General features: G+C 47.5%; 1 protein-coding gene across 7 annotated transcripts in view; it reads left to right on the top strand.

Moving 5' to 3' along the window:
• Positions 1-1,390: 1,390 nt before the first annotated feature.
• Positions 1,391-26,968, top strand: part of MRAS (muscle RAS oncogene homolog) — a 41,179-nt gene continuing 15,601 nt past the window's right edge. Inside the window, exons 1-4 of one of the 7 annotated variants that reach the window (XM_080599044.1) lie at positions 1,398-1,616; positions 2,366-2,640; positions 16,432-16,534; positions 23,203-23,413. In XM_080599044.1, coding sequence (XP_080455170.1) covers positions 23,221-23,413 — 193 coding nt within the window. In that variant the 5' untranslated portion in view covers positions 1,398-1,616; positions 2,366-2,640; positions 16,432-16,534; positions 23,203-23,220. Of the gene's footprint in view, positions 1,617-2,365; positions 2,641-3,727; positions 3,891-5,624; positions 5,716-6,514; positions 6,600-7,675; positions 7,875-16,431; positions 16,535-20,656; positions 20,797-23,202; positions 23,414-26,968 lie in introns of those variants that run through there. The other 6 variants (XM_080599043.1, XM_080599042.1, XM_080599047.1 and 3 more) reach the window with 6 other exon arrangements.

The following is a 26,968-nucleotide window of genomic DNA, read 5'->3' as shown; positions in this document are numbered from 1 at the left end:
TACTGGTCCCAGGACTGCAGTGTCCCCAGCACTTAGTGACTTTTGTGACTTGCCAACAGGCACCGCTCACCTGCGGAGGGCACCGCTCACAGGCAGGTTTGCCAGTGCTGCCCTCGTTCATGGCAAGATGTGCTAAGGGCAACAAAAAGTTTGCTCAAAGCTGGACACCTCCGTCACCGTACTGCATGCATAAAAGGTCTGACAGAAGTCTGCCCTGAGGAAACTGAGACATTTTGTCCAGGAAGGAAAATTTGTGGCCAAAAAGAGGAGCTGGGTTTTGCACCAAATTCACATTCAAACCTGAGAGCGCTGTTGACAAACCCTTGCCTTGCAAGCCAAGCTGTTGATTCATGTGAACAAAATGTCTCAGTCCTGCGGTTCAGTCAGAAAAGCCTACAGGGGGTTCTTCTGGACTCGTTTTCCGTGCCTTGAGATGGAGCGAGATTAGTGAAGAATTTACAGGTGAAGGAGGCAGCTCGCTGCAGTATGTGTGCGCGGCTGCTCCACTTCGTAACAAAAGCCAACCAGTTCAGGCCCTCTTTCAGCGAAATGAGCGGGGCTCACCCAGCTCACCTAGCACTGACGGACTCGAAGAGCTGAGGCTTTGTGCCTTGGGGAGCACCAGCAAGGCCAGGGCACAACAGCGCTGAGGCTACCCCGAGCCCTCGCCATCTCCCATACGTGGAGGGCAGGGCCCAGAGCTGCCAGGTGCTGGACCGCAGCCCCCCGAGATGCTCTGGGGGTGTCTGAGGATCGTGCCCAAGCTGCTCTGACACAGGGGCAGAGCTGTCGGGCTCACACGGATCGCTTTCACACCACTGTTGCCCACATCCCGGGTGTGAGCAGCGCGTGCACGAGGGCGAGTGCTTGTGCAGAAGCAGGACTTCAGCTCCCTTCGGCCACCAGCAGGAAGGTGCGAGGTGGCAAAGGGACCTGCAGGCGAGGCGCGGGCGCGAAGCTTTTGTCTCCCAGAGTCGAGGGCACGAAGAGGAGGTCAGAAAAGCAAACGGCAGCCCCGCGTTGCCTTCAAGCCTCATCTGAGACAAATTCTGTGAACTGCAACAGGACTCGGCGAGGCCTCCTGCCTCGGGCACCACCGTGCACGAAGCCCCTCCGGCGACCCCGCGCCTACCCGGCGGCGCCGGGGCAATGTCAGTCACGACCCGCCCTCCCCAAAACCCCCCTAATTTACCCCCAAACCCCTCTTCCCGCACCCTCCCGGCCTCTTTAAGGTCCCTCCGCCGCGATCCACCTTAAGGCGGGCGGGCCCACAGCGGGGCCGGGGGCCTGGGCACGGCCGCCCGGTGCCCCCGATCCCCAAGCGGAGCAGCCGCCCCAAACCAAACCACCCCCTCATCCCCCCCTTTCACTCCCCGGGAGCCGATGCCGGGGCCCCGCCGCTACCCCGGAGCCCTCCCTCCGGTGTCGGCCGGCCCGGCTCGGCTCGGCCCGGCCCCCGGCGGCGGGGCCGCTCTATTTATAGCAGGCGCCGCGGCGATATAAGCCATGGCCGGCCGCGGGCTCCCCCGCCGCGGCAGCCGGGGCGGGAGCGGGCGGCGCTGCCCGGCCGCCTCCCGGCGGGCATGGGCGGGCTCTGAGGGCGCGGCGCGGCCCCGGTGAGCAGCGGGGAGGGGGATTGGGGGTTTTGGGGGGAACGGGACGGGCAGCCGGGGCGGTAGGGGGGGTCCCCGGGGGGGTGGGGGGTGTCGCTCCCCACCGGGTCCTTCTTCTTGCCGGGTGGAGCCGGGTGTTGGGGGAAAGGGGCGGCGGTGGCGGGGCCGCTTCGTGCCCCGGGGGTCTGCGTGCCCCGGGGGGCGAGGTTTGGAGAGCGGTGCCCGTGGGGTTGGGTGCTGGGGGTCGGTGCTTCTCCTCCTCCCGAGCGTGTGGCGGCAGGGACGGGGCTCTGTGCAGTGAAACCTCTCTGTCGGTTCAGGGTTTGTTGCGTTTTGTTGGGTTTCTCCCTCCCCCCCCCCCCCCAGCGGTTTCAGATGCAAGCTTATCTTTTACTTTCCTACCCTTCGCATGCTCTAATCTGGGGATTGCGAGATCTCTTATCTTGCGTTAAAAGTGCTTTTGGACCACTAAGTACTTTGTGAAAGCTTCCAGATTCATTTGTTCGAGCGTTTGCTAGGCTTCTCGGAGGAAGATGTAGATGCTATCTCTCCTTACAAAGAAGGAGGGAGAGGAGGAGGTGTTTTCTCTTTCTTTCTTCTTTTTTTTTTTTCGTCTTATATTTCTTTGCTTTAAGAAAACCAGCTGAAACGCAGCTGAAGGACTAGGCGTTTTCAGCTCATGTGTTTGGGATTGCAGGGGATTAGAAAGAAAGCTTGCAACTTTTTTTTCTTTTTCAATCCGACGGCTCAAGATCTCTGGAAGCGGTGTTTGGAAACCCTGGTTCCCAGGCAGAGAAACTAAAAGCCAGGCTGGCCGAAAGTTGAGGAGCAAGCTAGAGTTAGGCTCTGGGCGGACCAGGCTCAGCATCCTGCACCTCGGCTCCCTGGGACCCTTCTCTGCGGATCTGATGACTTTACGCAGCGCATCGGGACCTTACCCCGTGGCGGCTCGGGGTGGAGGCTGGGGTTTTGATAGAAGAGCAAAGCAGTGAGGATCTGACCCCCGAGCAAGGCTCTCCCAGCACAGGTAAATGCAGCGCTTCTGCGCGCATCAGCTGGCGCTTTTCTGCATTGGTTGCTTAGTGTTATGAAAGTGTGAAAGCCTAAGCCATCAGCTCCTTAGTTATCGTGTGAGTCATCTAAAGTTAGGATTTTGGTGGCAGGCTTAAAGGGATGCTACTGACTACAGGTATGTATGCCTCATCTGGAAACTGTCGTTCATGCAGTAGTTGGCACTAATGCATCAACTTGGTAGTCATACCTGGGTATAGATGTGCTTTCTGTGTTTGTTTAGCTCAGGCCCTTTCTGCAGAAGAGAGATAAATTTCAAAGGCCTAAGTTTGCTTGGGTAAGCTGTCATGTTATTTTCCTTTATGAAGGTGCTTCTGTGTTGCTCAGAATCTGTTAGGGTCATTGTAAAAATGGGGTCCCGTTAGCTTAAGAAAAGCTACGGGAAGGTAAAAGAAACGACAGGGGTTTGTCAGGGAGATGAGGGAGTAATAGCTTTTTTTTTTTTTTTCAAAAAAAAAACAAAACCCTCTCAATAGTATGGCTTTGGACTGCCTAATAGAGATGGGAATTCTTTGTGTATACTGCAGCCTGGAAACACAAAGGTAACAGCATCTCTTTAAAAATAATTGTGTAGCCAAAGAATGGGCGTGCTTCATATCATAGGTCTGCATCAGTTCGTTTGACTTGCTTTTATGTTGTTCCTCCATCCCAGGAGATACCTCATACAGTGCAGAGTGTAGCCCGGGTTGCAGAGGGCCAAGCACCCCACTAGCATGACTCCCAAATCAGAGCAGCTGCAGCAGGATCGGAGCTGGCCCAGCATTTGTTTTCAGAACTGATGCGAAAGGCGGTTTCTGTTTACTGAAGTTTTCGGTGGGTGTTTTTACCAGCTCGAGATTCTTTGTAGAGGAACTAAGAATTACAGAAACAAAGCTTGCATTTTTCATGGGGAGAGTTCTTTGAGGTTTGTGTGTGTGTGTTTGTGTGTTGGGTTGGGTGGTGGCTTTTCTTTTTTTGTCCTTTGTTGGTTGCTTTTATTTTTTTTATTTTTTTCTTAAACTGAGGCTACCAAGAAGGAGGAATAAAACTGCGTATTCTGGCAGGTAGAGAGGACTTCTTTCCTTCTCCCCACACCACCTTTGGCACATGATAGAGACCTGCTGGTATTTCAGGACTGGAAGCAGCAGCAGGAGGAGGAGGAGCAGCCCTGTACCTGCGCTCGTGTTGTCATTGGCAAAGCAGTACGTGAGGGCACTGTGAGGATAAGTGAGTATAGGACAAATGATGAGCCATTATCATCGCTGCCATCGTGCTGTGGTTCCTTAGTGCTCTTCTTTAGCTGGGGACTGGCATGGTGTCCTGTACCTAGACCTGCGTGGCCCTTCAGCTTGCATCATGTGCTGTCGGTGGCTGCCTGGGGGTGTTTCACTGTTGGGACCATCAGAGCACAAGCTCTGCTCTGTTCTGCTCTTACGTTTGCACGGCTCCTTGAGGAAAGCTGTTTGACTTTGTTTCTGCCCTTTATTTTTTTTTTATCTTCCCTCTTTGGGTGTGAAATTTCTCTGTATGGTTGGATTCAAGCCAGGAGTCTCTACGCACCTCTTCTGCTTACAAAGCCACGTTCCCCTGTTGCGTGCAGGTCAGGCAATTCATTAGGATGAGTTAGTCTGCTCTATGAAAGCTTTAGGATATAGACTTCAACTGGACTGGTCTTTATTTGGTTTTGGCTCGTTTATTTGCTCTGCAATGCTGTCACTCCTGTCGGATCCTCACTCCTGTCTTGCTCGGTCTCTGTGTCCGTGCTGGGGCTGTGGTGTGGTGTGTTGCCACTGTGTGTGGGAGCTGCTCTTGTCCTTGCCTCAGTGTTGTAACTTCTGTGCAACTGCACCTCCCTTTACATCCCTTACCTGTGTAGGTTGGAGGAGGGAGGGATTGCACCTCAGTGTGGCAATGTGCAGCCCTCAGCGCAGAGGGGACTCCAGCTCTGGCTAGTAACATGGATCCACAAGAACAAAGAGGCACAAGAGACTAGTATTTGCATAAGCCTCGCTGCCATAAATAAGTAGATCAGGGCTGAGGGGACAGATTGAATTATGGAAAATATGGAATTCATTTTCAGGCTTTCAAGATACTGCCATAGACAGGGCTGAGGAAGAGAAGTGGTCTTAACAGATATGGAAATGTGCCTTGAAAGTGACCTTTCAAAAATCAATGATATTATTCTTGGTGTGTGAGACATCCAAATTTAATAAAATGTAAAGCAGAAGGGGCTGGGGGGATTTTGTCCAAGTGAAAACAGAACAAGCGTGGGACTGGCAGATGGGAGGAACATTAGCCCACTCCTTGATGGAGTTGTTGCATCTTCCTGTTGTCTACAGAAGGGACTTGATAGAAGATAGTGGGGAGAAACGTACAGGCTGTTTGCTCTATTTGAATGTCACTGGATGTAGTTTTTTGCATAGGGAAGTGAAAGTCCAACAGTGCAGTGGGTCATATCCTGAGTGTTCCTAATGTAAATCCAGAGCAAGTCCATCAACTTCAGTGACATCTGCAGTAAGCCACGACTGGCTCTTTCTGAATAGAGGGGAGAAATGAGCAGCTGTAGCTTAGGAGGCTGGATTTCTTGGCTTGGATTATTTTTTTTTGAGATTTATGACTCTTTTATTTTCTGTTTGAAAATGTAGCGGAGCAATTGCTGATCCATGCATGTATGTATGAGAAAATGTCAGCGGAGGAGTAATACATATGGAAATCTTGCATAGAGGGATGGCAAACTGGCCACCTGCTCCTAGATGATGAAATAATTATACAAAAATATATCTACTGAAGTAGTCATTGAGGGAAGAGGGGGGGGTGGGTAGGTCTGGGGAAAGTTAACAGTTGTTTTTTGTTGTATTTTTTTTAAGTAGTTGTCGTATTTACTGCTGACCCTCCAACCAGCTTTACCGCTTCAGACACTAGTTCTTCAGTAAGTGATGGCTAATGCTGTACAGGTTTCATCACAGAGAGCAGTCCCTTGGTTCAGAGCTAGGTGGAGAGATGGGAAGCCTGCCTCCAGATGCATTCTCTGTCACAGACTGCCTGTGGGCAGGTAGGCTGAGATCTCTAACCCTTATACGTGGATATCTGGAACTGTGAATCTGCCTCTCATTGAACCCACTCTTCTTTCTAATGCAGTAGTTTTGTTTTTTGTGGGGTGTTTTGGGAGCGTGAATATAGCAAATGCTGAGATACTAAAGAAGGCATCTCTGTATCTGAGATACTCTGGGACTGAATTCTCCATTCTGCTGCTTATATTCCGGCCAGAAATGGCCAGCAGAATTGCTTCTACAAATAAGGCTGCTTATTAATTTTTGGCTAAATACTGACCTTCCTTGTTTGTGTCTGTCTCTGAGAATTTGCTGTTGATGGGCTTGAGATTGAAATCTCAAACTACTTTTTTACTTTTTTCTACAACTACTATAGAGCAACTTGAAAAGTGTGCTGACTCTCCTTCACCTTCTCCCAGATAACATACTGCTTGTTTTGCCATGCCTGTTTTTTTTCTGAAGGTCTGCTTCTGGAAAGAATGTTGTACCAAGTACATAAAGTTATGTGGTGTGGTGGAAATGGTTTTATCTTTCTTCACCATCTCACCCTCCCCCACTATCTAACCCTTCTTTGTGGCTCCAAATTCCACATAATTTCATAAAAAGCTAATCTTTTGAATGTACAACAGTTCCTGTATTGATTTGCTAAGCTTAAGAAAGTTGTAAAAAAAAAAAAAAAAAAAGTGGGCATCTTATTTTGTGGAGGGGAAAACTGATGTGTTTTCCCAAATATGGGGGGAATACCCCCAACTGGCTTGCTGAGCTGTTCTCTCCATGTTTGGTTATTGCTCTGTCTCCCAGCCAGCTCCTGAATGCATCTGCCTAGCTCAGGGTCCAGAGATGAGCGTCGCTGAGGACTTGCTGGGGACTATTTCACATCTGAATGGTAACTAGTAATGATTAGACATGCTGGACCAGCTTTCTGGTTGATGTAGTGACTGGTGTTAGGCCACTGAAGGCTAGACAACTACTGCAAGCTTCCATCATCTACAGCAAAAAAAAAAAATGAGTAAAAACTGCATCAGCTCAGAACCAGTTTGCCATAAACCTGCTCCCTGGGTGTGGGTCAACCTCACTGTGTCCTGGAGTCAAGTCTCCCGTTAAAATAAGTCTTGGTTTGCTTTCTGATTTACTGGAGTGTAAATAAAGCAAGAAGGTCTTTCACATACAAGCTCACTCATCGGCATATATTAGTAACGCTCATCAGCTTTTGACTGGAACTTTGATAGCATAATTACTCTAAAAGGGTAACATATTCAAAACTACCTGTGTGACTTTGGGAGTTGGATTCCTGAGAGTCTTAGTCATTATTTTAAATAGGAATCAGCTTTCTAAGCCATACATACTCCTGAAAGTTTAAGAAAGGGCTTCTGTTATCATGTCTTTAAAAATGTCAGTTTCTGGGACAAGTGTGGCAGCTCTGCCACTCTACTTATTTCAGTTATTAACTAAGGAGCTCGAAGAAAGGATTAGATTACTGAGGAAAATAGATTCTCATGGGTAATCTTACATTTTTGCAACTTGGACTTCTCTCGTATGTTCTGTCACCTGACAGCAGGATGAAGGTATATATTTTCTGCTGCATCTGTAGGACAGCTAGAAGGATGGCAGATATCTTGGCTATCGCTGTAGACAGAGTAAAACATGCATTTCTTCAGATGCTCCTTGGTGCACTGAATTCAAACAGCATGCGATCGAAACAGTCCAAGTCACCGGGATAAACACGGTTATCAGAGCAACAGATAAACTGAGAAAACAGTCTTCCGTACTCTAGTACTTATGTTTGCGTTGTTAAGACTTAATTTGCTTTCAGTCTTAGGTTTCTTTTTCAGCAGTGATGGATTACTTTTGGTACTTGTGGTGCAGTTTTTAAAGCATTCCTGGAACACTAGTAACACAAAATCTATTTATTTTGCAACATACCTGTGAGATAGAGACCTGCTATTTATCGCACTTCTACAGCTGGGGAACTGGAGCACTTGCTGAAGCTAAACACAGCACAAAGGATCGTACAGAGAAGTCAGCAGGAGGACAGGCAGGAGAGTGTTGAGACTGGGTCTCAATTCCACTGAAAACCACCAAGCTTCGGTCCATACTCTACCCGTTAGATTCTTCCTTGATGCTTCTGAGGCAGTCTGGGATGTTTCCTCAGCTGGACAAGGTGGGATTTGTCTCCTCTAAGGAGGAAAGGTCAAGCCTGGGCAGGCAGGGAGGGAGAAGATGTGTGTCTGGGGCAAGATGGGGAGTGGGGAACATTCCCTAGCTTGAGGTGTCACCTCTGCTGCTTCAGTGAGCCCAGCTTCTCTGATGCTGGCACAAGCTGCCTCACAGCTATCAAAACTCTGTTCCTCTGGACAAATCCATTTTTCCTGTGCTCAGGGCCAATTCTGCTGGTGTCCCCTTTTGGATAGAGTTGATGGAAGCGGTTGGGCTGGCTTTGAAGCCTTCTGCCCACCTGCTGCCACTGTGCCGTGTCCCTGAGCTGCCTGGGCTCCTGGGCAGAGGACATCTGCATTCGCTCTATCTTGGCCTCACAAGGAGCCCCAAAGTGTTTTGTAGGGGGGAAGGAAACTGATGTAAAGCTGGAATCTTCTGTTTTGGTTCCGTGGTGAACAGTAACAATATGAGTTTTATTTCTCTGAATGCATCCACATTTATAGGATGCTATATTTAAAAAGGAGAAAAAAAATGAGTCATGGAGAGCTATGCTGATGCTCAGTATTTGTTGTCTGCTTGTGAGGCTGAAGGCAGCAGGCGTTGAGTAACAGTCTTGTGAAGTACCTAGAGGATTTAAGGATCAAGCTGTAGCCTGATGAAGTCAGCCGTAAGTCATGCAGTGCCTTGTTCTGGGCCCCTATCACGTACCCAGTGCTGCTTGCAGTGAAGTACTCTCCTTGAAAACCCTGGAAGCACTCGGTGCTGTCAGCTTCCCTGGACTTGGGTGAGAGTCGCAGGGCTGGGGCAGGAGCTGCTGAGCAGAGGTTGCTGCTCCTCTGCTAGAAAGTCATGGTTGTGGGCAGCAGTGGGATGTCCCTGTGTGTCTCAGGCCATGCCTACGGCACAAGCTGGAACCTGGACTCTGAGTGGGAGCAGGCAGAGCCCTGGGCACGTCTTGGCCACTGCCTGCTCCTTTACAAGAGCTGGAATGCCAAAGCAATAAGGCTGGGTTCTGCTGCAGCACAGGCTGCTCTCCTTTCAGAGCCTGCTGGGGGCACCGGGGTGCCAGGGCTCAGATGCTTTCCTTTATGCATGCATGTCATGACACTAATTCAGTTAGCTTACATTTAATTATGAAGTGCATGAGTTCTTTCTTTTTTAACAACAACAAAAAAAAGCTTCTTAATCTTAATGAAATACTGGTCTGTTTGAGACTGCCACTAAATTCAGCTTTCGAAGAGTGTGCCTGCCAGTGTGGCTCAGCTCCAGCTGCAGGTAGAGGAGGCTCAGATACTGAGACTTCTCTTCTGGGTAGGCCGAGAACAGACAAGAGGGTTACTCGCTGCACCAAACAGTGTGAACAAACCCAGGCAGCACGGTGTGCGTAGAAAATGCAGATTTGATAACAAGGTGCTCTGCAGCTCCTCTGGTTTGCTTGCTTTTTTGAGAGGAAGAGTTGCAGAACTGAGCAGAAAATAACAATTAAAGTGAAATCTTTTTGGATTTAGTGAGCTTTTTGTTTGCTTTTTAAAAATCTGTTATATCACTGTCAAAATGTTTAAGCTTCCTTTGGTACGTTTTTGAGGGTTATGTTGGAAAAGAGAGAAGGCTGTAATGGTGTAAGGCTGGTTCTGGTTTGCGGAAAAATCCTTGCTCATCCTGCAATGGAAAAAAAGGTTAAACAGCTTTTGAGTAGGGATCTGTCACTTGCACGGCTGGAAGCAATAGTGAATGTGATATACAGTGGCTGGAACGCAGACCCACCCAACTCACTTCAAAAGGATGGTGATGGACGCTGGTGCAGTGGGAACCCCATCCATTTTTTCTTGAACTGGCCTCCCCACTCCAAGGGCTACTAAAGCATCCGTTGTAGTGTGTCTCAAGGCACCCAGTCACACCAAAAGAGCATTTAGAGAATTTTCTTCTGCAAGTTGTGAACCTGTGATAAAAGCTCCTTTAACGGTTGTTGTGACGCAGACTCAAAAAAGGTATGAAATGAGGAAAAAGTACGTAAAATTGAAAAAGCACATAGAATTTGATCTTTTAGGCACATCCAGGCACTGTTATCAGATCTGTCATCTGTACTTAATGTATCCAGATAACTCGTGAGTAGTCTGCACAGGCAGCTGGTAACTTGGTAGAGATTGTGATCTTCAGAAAACATGTAACTGATGTCTTGTATAATACTTGGTATGGAAGTAGTAGTGCCCCCAGTGTAAGTGCAAGACTGGCTGGGTGGGGGACATCTACTGTGAAGGGGGACTTGTGGGAAAAGTTATTCAGTGCCCAGTGCTCAATCCCAGAAAGAGTCCTTGAGGGCACTCAGAGCCACTGATAAACCAGGAAGGGGAAAATCGCTGAAGGAATCCTTTTGGTTCAGGGTTGGTCACTGCTGATATGCAGACTGGAGCTTGGTTTGATGTCTTCTGGCTTCTGGTGGGAGCAAGAATCTATGGTGAACCTCAGAAGAGGAGGAGGAGACATGCCCCAGTGCTCTGGAAAACCCCAAACTGTTGAAAACTGTTTTTGTGAAACAGCAATGCAACATCAACAATTGACATCCTAGCTCTCAGAGTAGCATATGATCTCACAGGTACCCCTCTAACTGTAAGTCTGTATCAGGTGTAATCATCCTTGGAAAAAAGTCAGGTATCACCTGAGCCCATCCTTTGCACACCGTGCTTCTTTTCTACCTGAAGAGACCTTGCTGGTAGCTGGTGAAGGATTGTAGCTCTAGGTGAAAGGTCTGAAGATTATGTTGAGCCATAGTGATGAGGTGGACTTGAATGAGCGCTTGCAGCTCTTCCCTCAGAAAATACTTTGTAGCTCAAGGGCAGAATACTGGGAGAGACTTCTGTCTTCTCCACGTGCTTAAAGGCTGTGAATGTTTTTAAATTTGATCTGCAAGCAGGAACAAATGCAGGCATAAGTTGCTGAATGGACCACTTGCTTTTCTGGAGTTTGATCCAGTCTGAAAAGATCTGTAACACTGTGTCAGAGCGTTCTGCTGAGCATTGTTTCCTCTGCACGATCTGCAAAATGGCTTAGTGTGGCACCGAGATGCTGATAGGATGCTGCATCGCCTCTCTTCTGTGAGTATTTTGTTACGAGATTTACCTATGGAGTGTTAAGACCATTTTCAAAAGTCTGACTTGCACTGAATATATGTGGGACATAGCAAACTTCACTGATGAACGTGAAAGACTTTGTAAGGGAATATGTAATTTCTTATTCTTTTTGCAGGTCTGTCTAATTAAGCAACTGGGATTTGAATAACTAAATAACAGAAGCTTCAATCCGCTTCTGTGTTAGTAAAGATCTCCAGCAAGACATTTTCATTCCTTGGATTTTTAAATTAGGGACCTCAAACTGTCTGAACCACCTCAGGAGGACGACTTACTGGGTCCAGGCGGGCAGAGAAATACAACTCTTTTTCCAAGGCCTCCTGAGCACAGCGAGTCACTCCCTGTTGTTTACATACCAGCCTCGAAAGAATATGGGAATCAATGCTGGGCTGGCGAAGCGGCGGAGAAAAGCTGTGTTTTCGGGTGTACGCTGCATTGAAGAGTCTGTTTTGTGCTGTGTCAGAAGAAATCCTTTCGCCGCACAAAGCGCTGGGAGCAATCCTCTGGTGTGGAGGTCAGATTGCCTCATCCATTTCCGGTGGTGGAGGGGAAAAAAAAAAAGGAGGGAAAATAACAGTAGTTACAGTTCGTGTGGGCTCGGGAAGGCTTGTGAAGAGGCAGACAGATCTAGCTGAGAGGTGGGAAGGGGCCAGGCTAAGCCAAAGTGGTGAAGGGCTTCTAAAGGCAGGCGGTGGGTGGAGGAAGGAGGAGCTGGGCTGGCAGGTGTGGAAATGGCTGAGGTGGTGTGGGGACAGCAGCAGGCGGCCCTGCACAGGGTGCCCCTGCTTGCAGCGGCAGGGGGAGCTTGCTGACAAAACCTCATGGCCCCAGTAAGCTCCCTAAATGCCCCTGACCTCGTGCCCCGCAGGCTGTCCTGACCCCAGACTGGTGTGCCCTCAGTCCTGTGTCAGACCCATGCTCTTCGAAAGCTCTGTCATTCGGGGTGGGTGGAGCTGATGACCCAAAATATCGTTTCCCCTTCCTAAGGCTGGGTGTGTACCAAGCTTGTGTCTCTGTGTGGTAAAAGGATACGAACCAAAAGTGCTGAGAGATGCAGTGGTTAAATTGAAACATGCTGTGGCAGGATGAAAGTAATCTTGTCCCTTACCAGCCCTTAATGCTTTGGGGCTTTTTTTTTTTCCCCTCCAAGTGGCTGTGATCCATGCTGTCTCTATCTGTGCTTATGTGTAGAGATAATTTTATATGCAGGAACATGTCAAGGCACCGTCAGGGTAACCCATCTCGTGTTATGTTATAGCTCACAAGGTCAAGATAAGACATAAGGATATCTACGGTTATCTTTCTGATCAAGTTTTTTTTTTTTCCCCTCTCCAGTGTCCTTGAATGTACCGGAGCATATGAAAAAGACCCCTTTGTGGAGTGAATGTCCCCTAGGGAGAATCCAGCCCTTCAAGGAAAGGCTAAACCCCAATTTCTTGCTCTTTCTTCGAGCTTGGTATTTAAAATGCGGTGCGCAAGAGCTGTGCTTGAGTTGCCAAGACTAAGGCTGTCAATCTCTTGTCTTGGTGTTTACAAATAGTGCCACTATGCAGGCACAGGAATGTCACATGAGACTTTACCTTGCGTCTAGACTCAAACTTTGTCCAGTTACTTTGCTTTGTTCAGGTTTGTTCATGGTTTTACTCATGAAATGACTCTTCCCATTGCGTGGGTAAAGCAGAAATCCTCTATGCTTGTGGGAGTTAGTGCTCTGGATGTTGCACATAGAGCTGCACATAGTGCCACTTTAAAGAAAAATGAGTGTGTCCAACCCCGGTAAATGATGAGAAATGTGACGGTATCAGTTTTATCCTCTTGTCCCATCTCAGGTCCTTATCTTCCCCTTTGCCAACACTGAATGGTGTATTTGCTCTCTGGGTCCCTGTGGGGAGGGAGTGTAGCCCTGCACATTTCATCCCTCCAGGACAGCGGCCCCGTCGGGGGTCTGACTGAAGTTTCTGGAAATCTGCTATTTCTGACTAGACAGAAGACATCATCTTTGGCGTGGGGCACTGGCAGGGCTGAGTACCCTGGAGGCTGACTTCTGAAATGGGCCTGACCACGTGTGCTGTGTTTCCTTGATGCAAGTGCTAGAACCCAAACCCGTTTGTAGTGCAGAAGCAAAAGATGTTATTGTTTGTGTGTGAAAGAAGCTTTGTGGCGATGGCAGCAGAGGGTGCGTCTCTCCCTTTTCCTTTAGCTGGGGAGAGATTCTGCTCTTGCTTTTTGGTTTTATTTTTTTCACATCCAAATGGCAATTGATTTTTGAGCAGAGTTATCTTTTCCTTAAGTTGCAAGAGAGTTTCTGATGTGATTGCACTGAGGTGGTGGTGGAGCCCTGCTGTTGCCTTGCTCATCTGAGGAGCTTCAAGAGAGTACAGAACACTTTTGAGGTATAAGGTTCCATAGCATGCTAATCCAGTGAAGTGCTGTAGACTTGCTTACTGGCACAGTTTAAATCCATAATGCAGCACCACCTGCCAAACCACGGGGCATAATGGAAGTGTTAATGAATGTACATATAAACCCTCCCACACTGCAGCAAATTGAATAACTTAAAACTCGAGGCAGAGACTTTAGGTTGAGCATAGAAGGAACAGGCTTAATGTGCCCTGACGCAGGTCTTCGCTGGAACTGGGGGTGGCCCACAGGAGTCTGAAGTTGGGTCAGCTGCCCCATAGGGTGTTCTCAAAGCTATGTTGGTTCTTGGCTACTGCTCTCCAACATGCGGAATTGTCCGCTCAATGATACTTGAAAAGAAACTCGAACACCCAACAGCAAAGTGCAGACACTGAGCAGCACAGGCTGTGACCACGGCATTTCTTTTCCAAAGGGCTGGTGGTGCTGCTGCCCCGCATCCCTACGTTTGCACCCACAGCATGGGAGGCCAGTCCCAAGCTCAGCCCACACCCCTCCAAACAAGCCCATTGGGTTTGTGAAGTACAGAGTTGCCTCCTAAGCATATTGTACGTAAATAAGAGGCACCTGCTCTGGGTGCACATTATAATGGGCCTGGAAGAAAAATATTGTAATGGGTTATGGTCCAGAGATGAGATCCCAAAGTTTTTATGAGTGGCAGAGTAATGACACAGACCTGGGAAATGCCTAGCAAATAGCCTTGCATGTAGTTCTGGGATCTATAGTCATTAAAATATGTCTTAAATCTGCCAACTGCCTATTTGTATAAACCTGGGAGGTGATAGGAGGTGGCTGCTCCTTCTTCTTCTGAAGTCTGTGTTGACAAAGCCCTTCTCAGCCTCCCGCGTCACAGACTAACACATGCCGTGCTCTTCTCTACCTATAAATGAGTGTTAAATGAGCTGTGGGGAACCAGGAGGACCGTCCTCAATCCAGGAGCTTGAGACAATGGATGGAGCCCTACACAGCCTGCCCTGTTCTATAGAAGTGGTGCAGCCAAATCTGCACTGCTCTGTAGCTCACAGCTAGTTCTGAGGAGCACCGGGATGCAGAGGGAGGACAGGCCATCTGTCTGTCCATACCTGTTTTTTCCACAGGATACAGACAACAGTCTTTTTGTCTAGAAAGGACGTAGTTATGAGTTAAGTTTTGGAGAAGACTTGAGGTGAGTACAAGTCTTGGAAATAGTCTGAGTTCCCCACTCTTCTCACTTTCCTCCATCTCGCCCAAAAGGCTGGCAGCATCAGCCTGGGACTTTGCAGGATCCACCCATCCCCATGTGGAAATGTCATTACCCAGGGACTTTCATAGCCTTCAGCTCTTAACAGCTGTCTGAAGAGATGCAAAGGTTGTTTTCCAGGAGGGAAGGGAGTCTTTTTAAAACCAGTTACCTCCTGAAAGACATCCAGTAGCAACACCAGAGACGAATAAAGCATTAAATACCTAACTGAGCCTGACTGGAAGACAGACTTGGAGCCAGATTCATTGATCAAGTTGCAGAAGGGTGACTGGAGTAAGACGGCCTCCACAAACCACATCTGAGACAACCATAGGTGCTGTAAAGCCTGTGTGTTGGCCTAGCCATGTCTGCCCTGTGACGGAGCTGGCTGGGGCTCGGTGCACGGCACGGTGAGGTTACCATCAAGCACCCCTTGTTTTGGCAGAGGGCTGCAGGACCGTGGTGAGGAAGGCAGGGTGGAGCAGTGAGGACTGTCCATGCTGGGCAGTTTCTGGCACTGCTCAGGATCCCTACGCAGCTCTAGTCCTGATGTATGAATTTTTGGCACCAGAGCTGTTTCCGCCTGCCTGGGTCGCGCGCCTCTGCCTGCATCACCTGGTTCGCTGCAAGCCGCGTGTGGGCAGCAGAGAAGCCGAGAGCTGCCGTGCTGCACGGGCTATTGCTTGGGAAACCTCACTGAGCAGTACAGCAAGAGCAGTGAAACCACCCAGGGCAGTGGATTTGGGGTCTTTTTATTGGTGTGTCAGCAGGCTGGGATGTGTAAGAGGGAAGCTGCCCATTTCCAGGGATTGTGCTAGCAGGAAGGGCAGCTATTGGAATTTGAAGCCGCTTCCTCCACTGCAAATTTGTTCTTTTGTGTTATCTCTAGCTGGGCAGGGCAGGGTAACATCTTGGCTATCTGATTCTTTTTGCTACAGTATGTTTAGGTCAGCTTCATCGTTTCCATGATAACATAGGAGAGGCATTCCTGGCCTCACTAGCAAAGAATTTTCAAGAGTAGTACAGGAATCTGTCATCCCTCGATGTCTCCCGAGAGCTTTGGAAATAAGAGGAAGGAAAGGGATGTTGGGTTTAAATACCCAAGAAGTGATGGAAGTAAAAGCAGCTGAGCCATCCGCTTTGTCAGGCCCCAGCCTGATGGGCAGGGATGCTCTCATTTTGCATCTTAGCCAAAGGGTTGGAACAGCCTCAGCTGGACACCCCTAGACTGGAAACTGTATAGTGCTAATCCTGGTCTGAGAGAAATGGGAATGGCTTGCACATCACGTATCTGGACTCTCCTACGGAACTGGTGGCGGCAGTGCTGCAACTGTAGAGTTGACCCAAATCTGACTCGTGGTTTTATTTATTTGGAATATGAATCTGGCGTCTTCATCTGACTGCTGACTTGTCAGAGTGACAGGAATCTTCTTACGTGCTTTGAAAAGGGCACTAAATCACCAAGAGGAACACGCTGAAGGGTAATGGAGTTGTTGTGGGAGGTGGAGGAGGAGCTGGGGGAGGGAAGTGGAGCTGTTTAGGATGACATTCGTCAGTGTGACTGACGTGTGCCATGCGGCATTTGCATACAGAACAGCAGCAAGCACATGCTTAAAGGTAAATATGAGTGAGCCCAGCCTGGCCAAGGGAAAGCTGCTGCCATTTGTCAGAGCTCAGCATTACTGCAAGGGCTCCTTCTTATTGCTCAAGAATTTCTGGAGGGGGGGGGAACAGAGGGGGCCGCCTACGACCCAAGCAATTTCCAGTGACGTGGCTTTTTATTATTATTATTTGTTCAGGCTATAATTCCATGTTTCCTGAAATAACTACCAAGTATTCATCAGACAGCTACTGCCTTTAGCTGCCTTTTGTGTGAATCTCAAGTGCTTCATTACTCCCCCGGTGAGTTTTCTTTCTCTTACAGTAAATCTGAGCAGCATCTGTGCAGTGGGGGAGGCGATGCGATCTTGGGTTGAAAAAGAGAAAAGGTCTAGTTGGCAGGGAAAGCCAGCGAGGAGTTCTGGGAGTGCAGCCCTCGGGGTACAACATCGTTTTTGCACTGGAGGAGAATTCAGGAGGCCACTTGCAGGGCTGCAGCTACATCCCCCAAATCAAAATTCAACCCATGACGTGACTGGGTGGGTTGAGGATTTTATTTTTAAACAACAGTTGGTTTATGACTTTTTTTCACCCTCTTTAATGGCAATCCGATAATGCTTTGATCACTGATCCAAAAGGAAATGCCTGTAGTTTCCTGTGCAGGTCTTGCCAGGTGCTGGGCTCCATCCGATCTCCTGGAAGCTGATAGGAGTTGAGAGCGCTCTTACCTGGCATGATCCTTCTTAGAAAACCTCCAAGAGTTGAAATTTCACTTGGGCTTTGATCAACTTGATGCTAAAGGGTTTCAAGCTTTGGCTTCCCACACAGTTGGTCTGTTCTGTAGTAACTTCCCACTGAAGACTTATCCTTTTGGAGGCATTGACTGGGCAGGAAATCTATAAGGCTGGAGGAAACCTGGCTAGGAGTTACGCATCTTTATTTAATAATGATCGGTGGTGGTTGTTCATACACCTGAAACTCCTTTGGCTCTTGAAGGTTTGGGTTAATGCCAATTTGAGGGAGCGTTTCCTAAAACTCACTCGGTCCTGATCAGTATGACTCTAGGGAGACATCTACCTCCAAAAAGGACATGTCCCGTGTTTCAAGGGTTGTCAGTAGCTTCCAGTCCAGGGGATTGCATCCAACATGCAAAGCTGAACTATTTTGGTACCTGGCTAGCGTCTCTGGGTGTGTCACGGTGGTTGTGCGGCTGCAGCCTGTGAGAGGAACAGAGAGGGAAGTGTTCAGATCTTGCAGAGTTTCAGCCCTGGAGGCATTCCATGGAGCTGCTACTGCTTGCAAATTGACTGGGTAAAAGGGTGTAAGCAAGTTAGCTGTGGCTAGAGGAAGAGTTATTAATTGCAACCGTAGGAGTAGTTGGCTGCATCAGTGGCTGATAGCCTTCCTCGGCCCCAGGTGAGGTTGGTGTCTTCAGGTACGCCGAGCTCTGGCAGGGCCTATGTGAAAAGTTACCCATGGACCAAAGCAAACCAGTGACAGACAAATTCCTTTGGCCACGGGCTGGCTGCATTGGTCAGCAAATATATACACATCAGTGAAATCTCAGCCTATTGCTATAGCAGCACCAAGCCCCCTGAAGTTGTTCTGGGGGAGCTGCAGCGAGGAGGAGGGAGCTGGCCGTTCCCACACAGCCCCTGCTGCAGCTTTCTTGAGGTTTCATAACAGAATTAAGTAATTTGTCGCGTGTTGCCGTGGAGACCATAAATCAATGTCATGCTGGGCTTCTCTGTCAGGGAGCTGATGTCTTTAATTGCACCAACCTCCGCTGCAAAGCCAGGGCCTGATTCTGAGCTCGTTGACCTGGTGTCACGGCTTTGCCCCGGGAGCTCTGCCTCCGGGAGAGCAGAGCTGGAGCCGGGGACAGGAGTGCTTGCACATTGACTGTCAAACATCTGGGGTAAATTTCACTGTTGTGGTACGTGGCCACACCTCTGCTCCAATGAGCAGGAAATTATGATGATTTATACAAGCTGAGATCTGCCCCGCTTGCATTCAGGGTAAGTCTCCCCGTGGGGATGGGGGTTAGGTGTGCTGCATCCATGAGCTGGTGACCCAGTGGGGCTGGGTGGCCCAGCTGCACAAGCTATGCTGAATCTCTGTTATCAGTATTCACGTATCCCTTGGCTGCTCCAAGACATCCAGACAGGTAAATGGGCTTTTACACCATTCACTCTGCCTCTGTACCTGACAAGAAATCCTTCCTGCAAAGGAGACCACCATCAACCTCAGTGGCACTCTGGGGTCACCATTTCTCCTTCTCCTTGCCATCCACCCCAGCAGGGGCCACGTTTCCAACTCCCTCAGCGTTATGGGCTCGTGCTGTCAGGACACGGATCTTGCTGATGCGTGTGAGGGCAGCCATGAAAATCGGCCTCCTTCCAGTGACTTGCACAGAGCCCTGCCAGCGTTTGTCTGCGTGGGGTATGGATCGTTCTCCTGGCTCCTTCAAAATAAACAACTGTAGAAATTGTAAGATGATTATCATCAGAGCTTATTAGTGTATTACCACATGCTGCTTTGTATTCAGACAATAGATAAAAACGTCTGCGCTTCATTTTTCTCAATCAGATCTATAGCAAACGCGTTTATCCTTGCTCCCTTCTGAGGAGGACTGTGTCAGTACTCCTGCCAAAAATGCATGAAAATCAGCCCAAGCCTTGTACACTTGCCTGTAGCCATGTAACCAGCCAGCATGAAGCTCTGTGCACCTTTGAGTGTTTAATGCTTTCCAGGAGCATTAACATGACATATGTTGTTTTCAAGGTTTGATTTATTGGATGGCTGAGATTATAATCTCGTCAAGGCGTGAGCTGTCTTCTTGCTTTGATTTTTTCAGGGCAGATGGAGGTGCAGAGGGGTGGAAGTACTTGGATTTTGGAGGTTTTGTGTTACGTACTTGTATGTACTTAAGTACTTATGAGTATGGGTCTTTTATGTCCTTGTTGCGTTACGTACTTAGGAGCATGGTACATGCTATCTCAGTAGAAAGAAGAGTATTTTCGTGAGCATTGCTGGTGTCTGGTGAAACGTGACTGTCTGGCTTTGGACATGAGTGTGTCTTTTGGGTTCAGAGTGTATGAGGACACTCCATAGCAAATACTTGAGGGATTAGGGCAGTTTGGTGGCTCTCATCACCTCAGGGGACCTTCAGCAGTGCGCTGAGGATGGCATGTCTGCGCAGCATGTGATGGGGCCCTGCTGCGCTACTGGATGCTGATGCAGTAGAAACAGCTATGTGGAAACATTCACTCTTGCTGCCTTTTGACATTACGATAGAAGTTTTTGTCTGTTTATGCTGACATCACCTAAAATGTGTCTTTTGTGCTCGACAAACTAGTTTGCAGTGTCTGATTTTATTTTTCTAGTTCAATTCTTGCTTGTTCTCCACAGGCTACCTTCTACTCAGTCAGGTAACTTAGACATGCTTTAACTTAGACAAAATAACTTAGACAAAACTTCTGGAAACAACTGGAAGCAAATGCCCTGATTCGACCCCTTTGAGTGTTGGTCAGAGTCCAACACTGGGGCTACAGTGGACTAAATATTATCATGGTACTTTGGGAAGTGTTTCATGCAAGATAAGCTCAAGGCTTCTTAGGAGGGAGTTAAAGGGGCTGGTACTGAATGTCAGTGGAAAAGTAATGCTTGTCCGCTGAGCAGTAGCTTGTGGTTTTGTGATGAGGTCAAAATTGTGCACAAACTGAGTATGGTTTTCACATCTGTGGCCTGTCCTCTGCCATGTGAGTAACAATTGGTCTTTCATACAGCCCATCCGGAGACGCGCAGGGTGACTGACTCCTAGGCACTCCAGTGTAAATAAAGAAGGGGTGAAGTCTTGGCCACAGGCAAAGCAAAAACATTGTTGTAAAATGTGAGGGGGAAGGGGATGGACAGTTATTAGACAAGGTCTCAGTCCTAAGGATTGTCTGACCCTAGCAGGATGATGCTAAAAGAAAGCTTAGTCTTCCAAGCCAAAATGAGAGACCTATTTGAAATTCGTAGGTTCCTGCAAATACGCAGCCAAGCATACTGCTTGTTGGTGGTGTGATCTTGTAAACATGAGAAAAATCATTTGCTCTTTCTAAAACAGGGGTAAGAAACTTTCACTTTAAGAGTATGTTGAGGAGCTGAAATTAGAGTGGGTGAGGGCTCAGCTGGTGCTTGATGTCCTTCTCCCTGTCCAGCTGCTGTTGCTCGTGGCAGAAATGCTATTCTCAAGAATTTTTCCAAAGATAGTTTAGAAACAAGCTGACTTGGTCATGTTTCTTCTTGCTCTGAAAATGTTGGCTTGTCTTAACTTGGACAAGAGGTCTTTGTACTTCCTTCTAGCCTCAGCAATCTCACCTCTGTGATAACCCTCTTTGTCCCTCTGACAGGGTTTCTTTTTAGAGGAGAAACTAAGATGGTTCTTACGCATTTGATTCAAGGAGAAATGTCCAGTACATGACCTTAATTAGAGGCCAAGGCATTCTACTTGCACAACATACAGCTTATGCGTATGGCAAGTTATTCTTGTATTTGCAGAAGCCACCCAAGCATAAGAGGTACCTATCATACATAACATGGTGCTGGGGAGGAAGGAGGAGGGAATTTTGGCTCACTTAAAAAATGGAGGGGTTTTTCTCTTTTGGCACTGAGCTGTGACTGTAGTTGGTAATGCAACTCCCAGAACTGTGTCCTGCTGGCAGTAGTTGGATTATAGTGTGGTAGTCAGAGGCAAGAAATAGCAAAGAAACCTTGCTCTCATGTCTACTTTGCAGACAAAAAATGCATACGTGTACAGCACAGTGAATCATTGATGTTTCATTGTGTTTGGACACTGCTATGATTTGAACAGTGGTATCACTGCATGCTTCAGGGTTGCCTACTGATGCTGTTATGTTTTTGGAGATATATTTTAGATTACAGCTTGAATTTCACAGGCCTGAGAATCTCTTTCCCATAAGTAAAACGAACTCAGACTTGAATGTTCACAACTGTTTTTATTTTGCCTCCTTTCCTGTGATTGACCACATGCATGTGAAGTTGGATATGTAATGGAGGGAAAAGCTCGCTAGCAGGTCTATGAAATGGCTGTGAAAAGCCCTTTGTTAAAGGGTAGGGTCTCCAGTATACAATAAGGAATATGGGGACCCCCAAGTACTCTAGATGAAAAGTGCCTTTACTGTCCAATAACTTGGATTAAACTGAAATAGCGCTTTGGGAGAACAGGACTAGAGAAACCAAAAACTAAACTTGAAGGTTAGATACCTTTTGAAGTGTGAAATCGAACCATTTGGGGATTATGTTCTTACCTGTGTGAAAAATGGTCCAAGTTGGCTTTTGACCCTCTTTGGAAATGAAGAATCAGTGTTTTGTTTGAAAAATATCAAATTGAAAGGACTTCTAGAAGTTTCTTTTCCTACACTATAGGCTGAAATAAAACATTACTGGTTGGTGGCTCAGCTTGTACCGTGCAGTCTCAGCTCCTGAGCATGAGCCAGGCCAGCCTGCAGCAACGAGTGCTTCGGCACCGCTCAGTGCTCTCAGAGAATGAAAAAGCTGGGCAGTGCTGCTCTTAATTCAGAAAACCCCCTGCAGTTATTGAGACACAAGCTTTTGGATCTGTATCCCTGATCTGTATCCCCACTGACAGTTTATGGGGGTGTGAAGCACTCCATCCAGCACAGCCAATTCTGATGGTTATTATTTTTTCTCCATTATCCAGTTTAACATGTTAATGAGTTGCACACTCCTTCAAAGAGCAGTGAGGGCCAGGGCCTGGGCAGCTCGCTCTAAGCAAGCACTTGCTCTCGCAGCACACCCAGAGAGGCTGAGTTTTGCAGCCTGACGCTGCTATGTTCAGGCACGCCATGTCACGAGGGCTGGGTGTCTGAAATAGTCCTTGTCCACCCCCCCCCCCCAGTCATCCCTGACCCATGTGAGAGCCGGCAGCGCAAAGCCAAGGGTGACAAAGCAAGGCCAAATGGATCGGAGCAGGTGCCGGCGGTTGGCTTCATCTTGCAGACGCCTCATCCAAAGCGGCTGCCGCGCTGTACGAGTGTTACAGCAGGCAGTGCAGCAGGTGGCTGCCTCTTCTCCTTTCTCCGCACAGTTGCGCACACATGAGTGTGCTGTTGTCCAGTTGCACCCGGTGAATTTGCCTTCTGTCTTTAAGAATCAGTTCCTCTGCGGTCGCCCCAGGGGACAGGAGCGGTGCGGCCGCACAGCAGGGGAAGCTGATCTCCTGACTCCCATGGCTGTGTCATAGCCACAAAACCAGCCTTCCTGCCAGGGCAGTTTTTTTAAAAACAGCAAAACAAAAAACACCTGTAGCTCCTGGCCTGCTGCCCTCTGTGTGTGTTTCTTGTTTTTATTTCTCAGACTTGAGGCTGAGAGAGAAGAGAGCAGCTAAGTGCGTTTTTCTGTCAGCGGGGCCAGGCCTCTAACCCTGGCCTCCTTCACCGCCACAGCTCTGTGAGCTCTGGCTGGTGGCTGCTGTGCCATGGGTTAAGCAGTGAAGAACAGCACAGCCCTAGCTTCTCGGTGGGATTCGGTCACTGGCAACTGGACATTATCTGGAACTTGACAGTTGCATTGACCCAGGGTGATTTTGGCACAGCTGTGTGGGCCTGGGCCCTATAGGAAAAGTGCTCAGATGATAAAACTTGCACACAGGCATTTGGTGGCAATTAGTCATCCCTTTAGACAGGAGTAGGAGTAAACGAGCCACAGCAGTGGGGCTGTCTGCATGTCTGGGGTACGACAGAGCTGTTGGGGGGGGCAGGTGCCCTACTCAGGGCCAAAAGGACTTCGAATTCAGGTATGGAGGGGATAATGCTGAGGGAAACCCCCTGGTGCCCTGCTGTGGAGTTCATCCTCACTTTGCAGGTACCAGGTAAAAGTTGCGTTGTGCATGCTTCCCTCTTTGTTGCTAATGAGTGATCAGAGGTGGTCTCTTTCTCCTGCAGGTTTAGCACACTGGAAGCATGGCTACAAGTGCCGTTCCCAGCGAAAACCTCCCCACGTACAAGCTGGTGGTGGTTGGAGATGGTGGCGTGGGGAAGAGTGCTCTCACCATTCAATTTTTCCAGAAGATTTTTGTGCCAGACTACGACCCAACTATTGAAGACTCCTACCTGAAGCACACGGAAATAGATGGCCAGTGGGCAATCCTTGATGGTGAGCAAGCCACTCTCACAGCTCCCTTTCCATTCTAGCTGAATATGGGCACAGGTAGACCTCAGTGTCTTCCACAGCAGATTGTACTTTTGTGTCCCTCCCATGCTGTGGGCCGCCAGGAATCTTATTGCCAGCTCTCCTGTGAGCAGCAGCAACTGACCTTCAGTAAAGCTTCTGGTTCCAGTTGTGTGCAAAAATCTTTTTTGAAGAGCATGAAAACCTTGCATGTTTCTTGCATGTGTGTAGATCATCTTGTATGGTGGTTTTCAGGCTACTTGGATTTGTGGTATATTGTCAGCCTTCAAAATGACAAAGCGGTGCCTATTTCAATCCTCTGCATTTAGCAAGGAGTGTTTAATAGGGTTGTGTGGACAGGCTGTGAGCCACTGTGGCAATCTCCTAGTATAGTTGGCCTACATAGTCTTTAAGGAGGATGCTATGCTTCAACAGCACTAGGAAGAAGAAAAGTAGCATATCATTTCTAGTTAAATCTGTTTCCTCTTGAGTAATGCTGAACTGCTGCACCTGTCTGCTGAGAAACTCCCCCCTTTCCTGTTAACATAGTGTCTACTCTGCTGTTTGCATGAGGATGTGCTGTAGCTGGCTATGCCTCTCAAAGACAACCTCCCGATAGTTCTGCCAACTGTGAACTCTACAACATGGAGCTGTAAGGTGCCTGTGCATGATTACACCATGCTGCAAATGGCATTTGGGGGTTGGCATCCCTGGTGGCAGAATTATACCACAGTGATATTGATGTTTCATTGTGGTTAGGCTCGTCCCCTGGGAAATACCAGTAAGAGGGTAGCTGAATGAGGGTTATAACCAGAAGGAACACTTAATCAAAACTGTCATCTGTTGACAGTGAAGAATTGTAGCACCTCTCAATTCCCATCATTCAGGCATGACGTCTTCATATCCAGTTACCTGTTTTATTTAAATACACGTTGGGTAGCAGATAGCAGAGCAGATGTAACCAAGATTTTTTAGTTCTCTGAAGAGAAAGGGTGGGAAAGACAAAACAAAATACTTGATTTTGCAGGTGAGGAAGAAGCCAAGTATTACCTAAAACTGCAACTTTTCAGTTTGTGGTGCAAGAGACAGACCGACCAGAGCTCTAAGGCAAATCTTAATGCTACAGGTTTTGTTTGGTTTAATATGATGATTAAGTTGTACATAAAGCAAGCAAATATTTTGTACATTAGTTTCCCAAGCTCATGTATATGGCCACTGACATAACTGAACTAAATTCAGTCTGACTTGCAGTAAGCTCCTACCTCCACCCTCTTGTCATGAAAGCATTCAAGATCTCTGGTGTCTCAGCGTTTGCAAAATTGGTGTGCAGGGTCAAAAAACCGGAAGTTGGCATCAGTGATGGAACATGGAGGGTTTCAGGATTTACCGTGAAGGCCATAAGCTTGGTCTGACTGAGGTCTTAGTTGTACTCTAAGGAAATGTCAGATGCATTTTAGTGAGTACAGATGGCCCCCAAGGTCTTAAAAAAAAAAAAAAAAAAGCCTTAACTCAGTATTTCTAAAAATACTGTAATCTTGCCAACGTTTGTCATGGTGTCACCTGTATCAGAGATACGTGCTTTCAGTTAACTGTCCCATAATGTACCTGCGTAACTTTGTCTTAAATACCAGTGTTACATTAAAAAAACGTTAAAGATCCTGTTGTAAATGAAATTCATTCTCCCCCGTATATTGCTTGTTAGTCCATAGTCCAACCCTCTAAAATCAGCAACCTTTATCTTTGCTGGTATTTGCCATGTTCTGATATAATAGTATCAGCCGTTGTGCACATTGATGTCGTCTGAAACAGTCTGTTTTTTTGTAAATTATTTGGAAGAAAAAGCATCTTTCACTGAACACTTGATATTGTTGTTTATTCAAAAAGAAAATCAAAATCTGACATGGGGAAATAGGTGGTTTTTCAACAAGTAGGAACTTAACCATTTGTTTTCATGTAAAAGCCTTTTTTATTTGCTCAGATGAAGTTCAGTGGCGGTACTTGGGCTGAACCAAAATCATTTGTGGCTTTTGATGGCATGCAGGGAATCCCTGAATTTCAGTACTCTTGCACTCACGGAGGTGAAGCTGCAGCTTCTCTCTCTTTCCTACCTCTTGAGATTTTTGAACAGTCAGAATTTTAGAAGAAAGGCAATATTCTTGTATGGAAACACGTGAGCCTTTACCATCTTCGCAGTAGAAATGGGGCATAAAGACTGACTATCACATGTCTTATGCCACAGCTTTGTGTCATGGGCTTTTTGGATCTAGGACATTCTCAGAGATTGCCATATACTTGAACAGCTGCTCTTGTTGTGGTAACACATGGTTGCATGAATCACTTAAGGCGTGAAATTAGGGACAAACATGATAGGAAGGGTAGAGATGCATCATGATAAATTCTGGATTTCCAGTTGTCTTTTACGGCTAAATTCTTTACAAGCTGTTGTGTGGGGCAACTTTTTTTTTCCCAGTGCTTGTTGGTGGGGGGAGGAAGGGAATAAACAAAAGCCTATTTGCCTCACCCTGCCTACCTCCAAAATAGGAGCTAGTTTTAGAAGTTGAGACTACCAACTGTGTGAGGGGCTTCATAAGTTTAAGTGCGCAGAAATAGTTTAAAAATAAAATATATGTTGGCACCCAACAACTTAATAAAAATAAAGCCCACCCTCTTCCAGGCTGTTGCCTGAGCAGTTCTGTACAAAGCATCTCTAGCATGTAATATCCGCACCAGCATTATGTTTAGGAAAAAAAAACACTTGTGCTAGCCAGCTTGCATAAAGCATTTGGCTTCCCTCCATGAAGACCTCCACCCACATTTATTTGATAGCACTAACTGGCAGTGTGATGAAGTGCTTGACTGTTTTTTTGTTGTTTTTGTTTTCCCTTTGCCGAAATCTCTCACTGAAAGTAGACCTAAATGCTTTTATTTCAGATCTTAGACCTTGGAGACAAGCCCGAGTCCAAACTCTTCCTTTACATATTTGCTCTCTGGCATGGGCAGGTCTCTGTATGTATGTTCTTATTAAAGAAGAGTCAATGACTGTGTGATGTATACTTGATGTGTTCAAGTCCAACAGTACCCTGGGTGCTGTGTGCCAAAATACTTTATTGGCGGCCTTATGCCAGTTTTCTGAGATCCAGTGTTTGGAGGACAAGTGTCATGGAGCAGAAGAGGGTAGTTAACTTGGATAAGGGGTGCACAGGCAGTTTGTGGCTAGCCCCTGTTTTTAGGTTGCTGCCTCCCCAATGAGGCTTTCAGATCAGCCTCCAATTTTCTCTGCATGTGTTATCTTCATTTACTCCCTGCTGTTCATACTGAAATCAGCGCAGTGATGTGCTTGATTAAATGCATTCACACGCAGGTGCTGTGTAGACACATCAGGTTAAAATTAAGTGGGGACCAGGGTTAATCTGCTTTGATTAACTGTTGCTCCAATCGAGTTGCTGTCATTAATTTTGTACGCTTCTTTCTGCATGCAGGCTAACTTGGCAATTAGCAGAGGTTTCTTTTGACGTGGCTGTAAAGTGCCAGTCTGGAATT

Source organism: Anser brachyrhynchus, assembly GCF_964034855.1.
Source record: "Anser brachyrhynchus genome assembly, chromosome: 7".
Taxonomy (NCBI): Eukaryota; Metazoa; Chordata; class Aves; order Anseriformes; family Anatidae; genus Anser; species Anser brachyrhynchus.
This window is presented reverse-complemented; position numbering and strand designations above follow the sequence as displayed.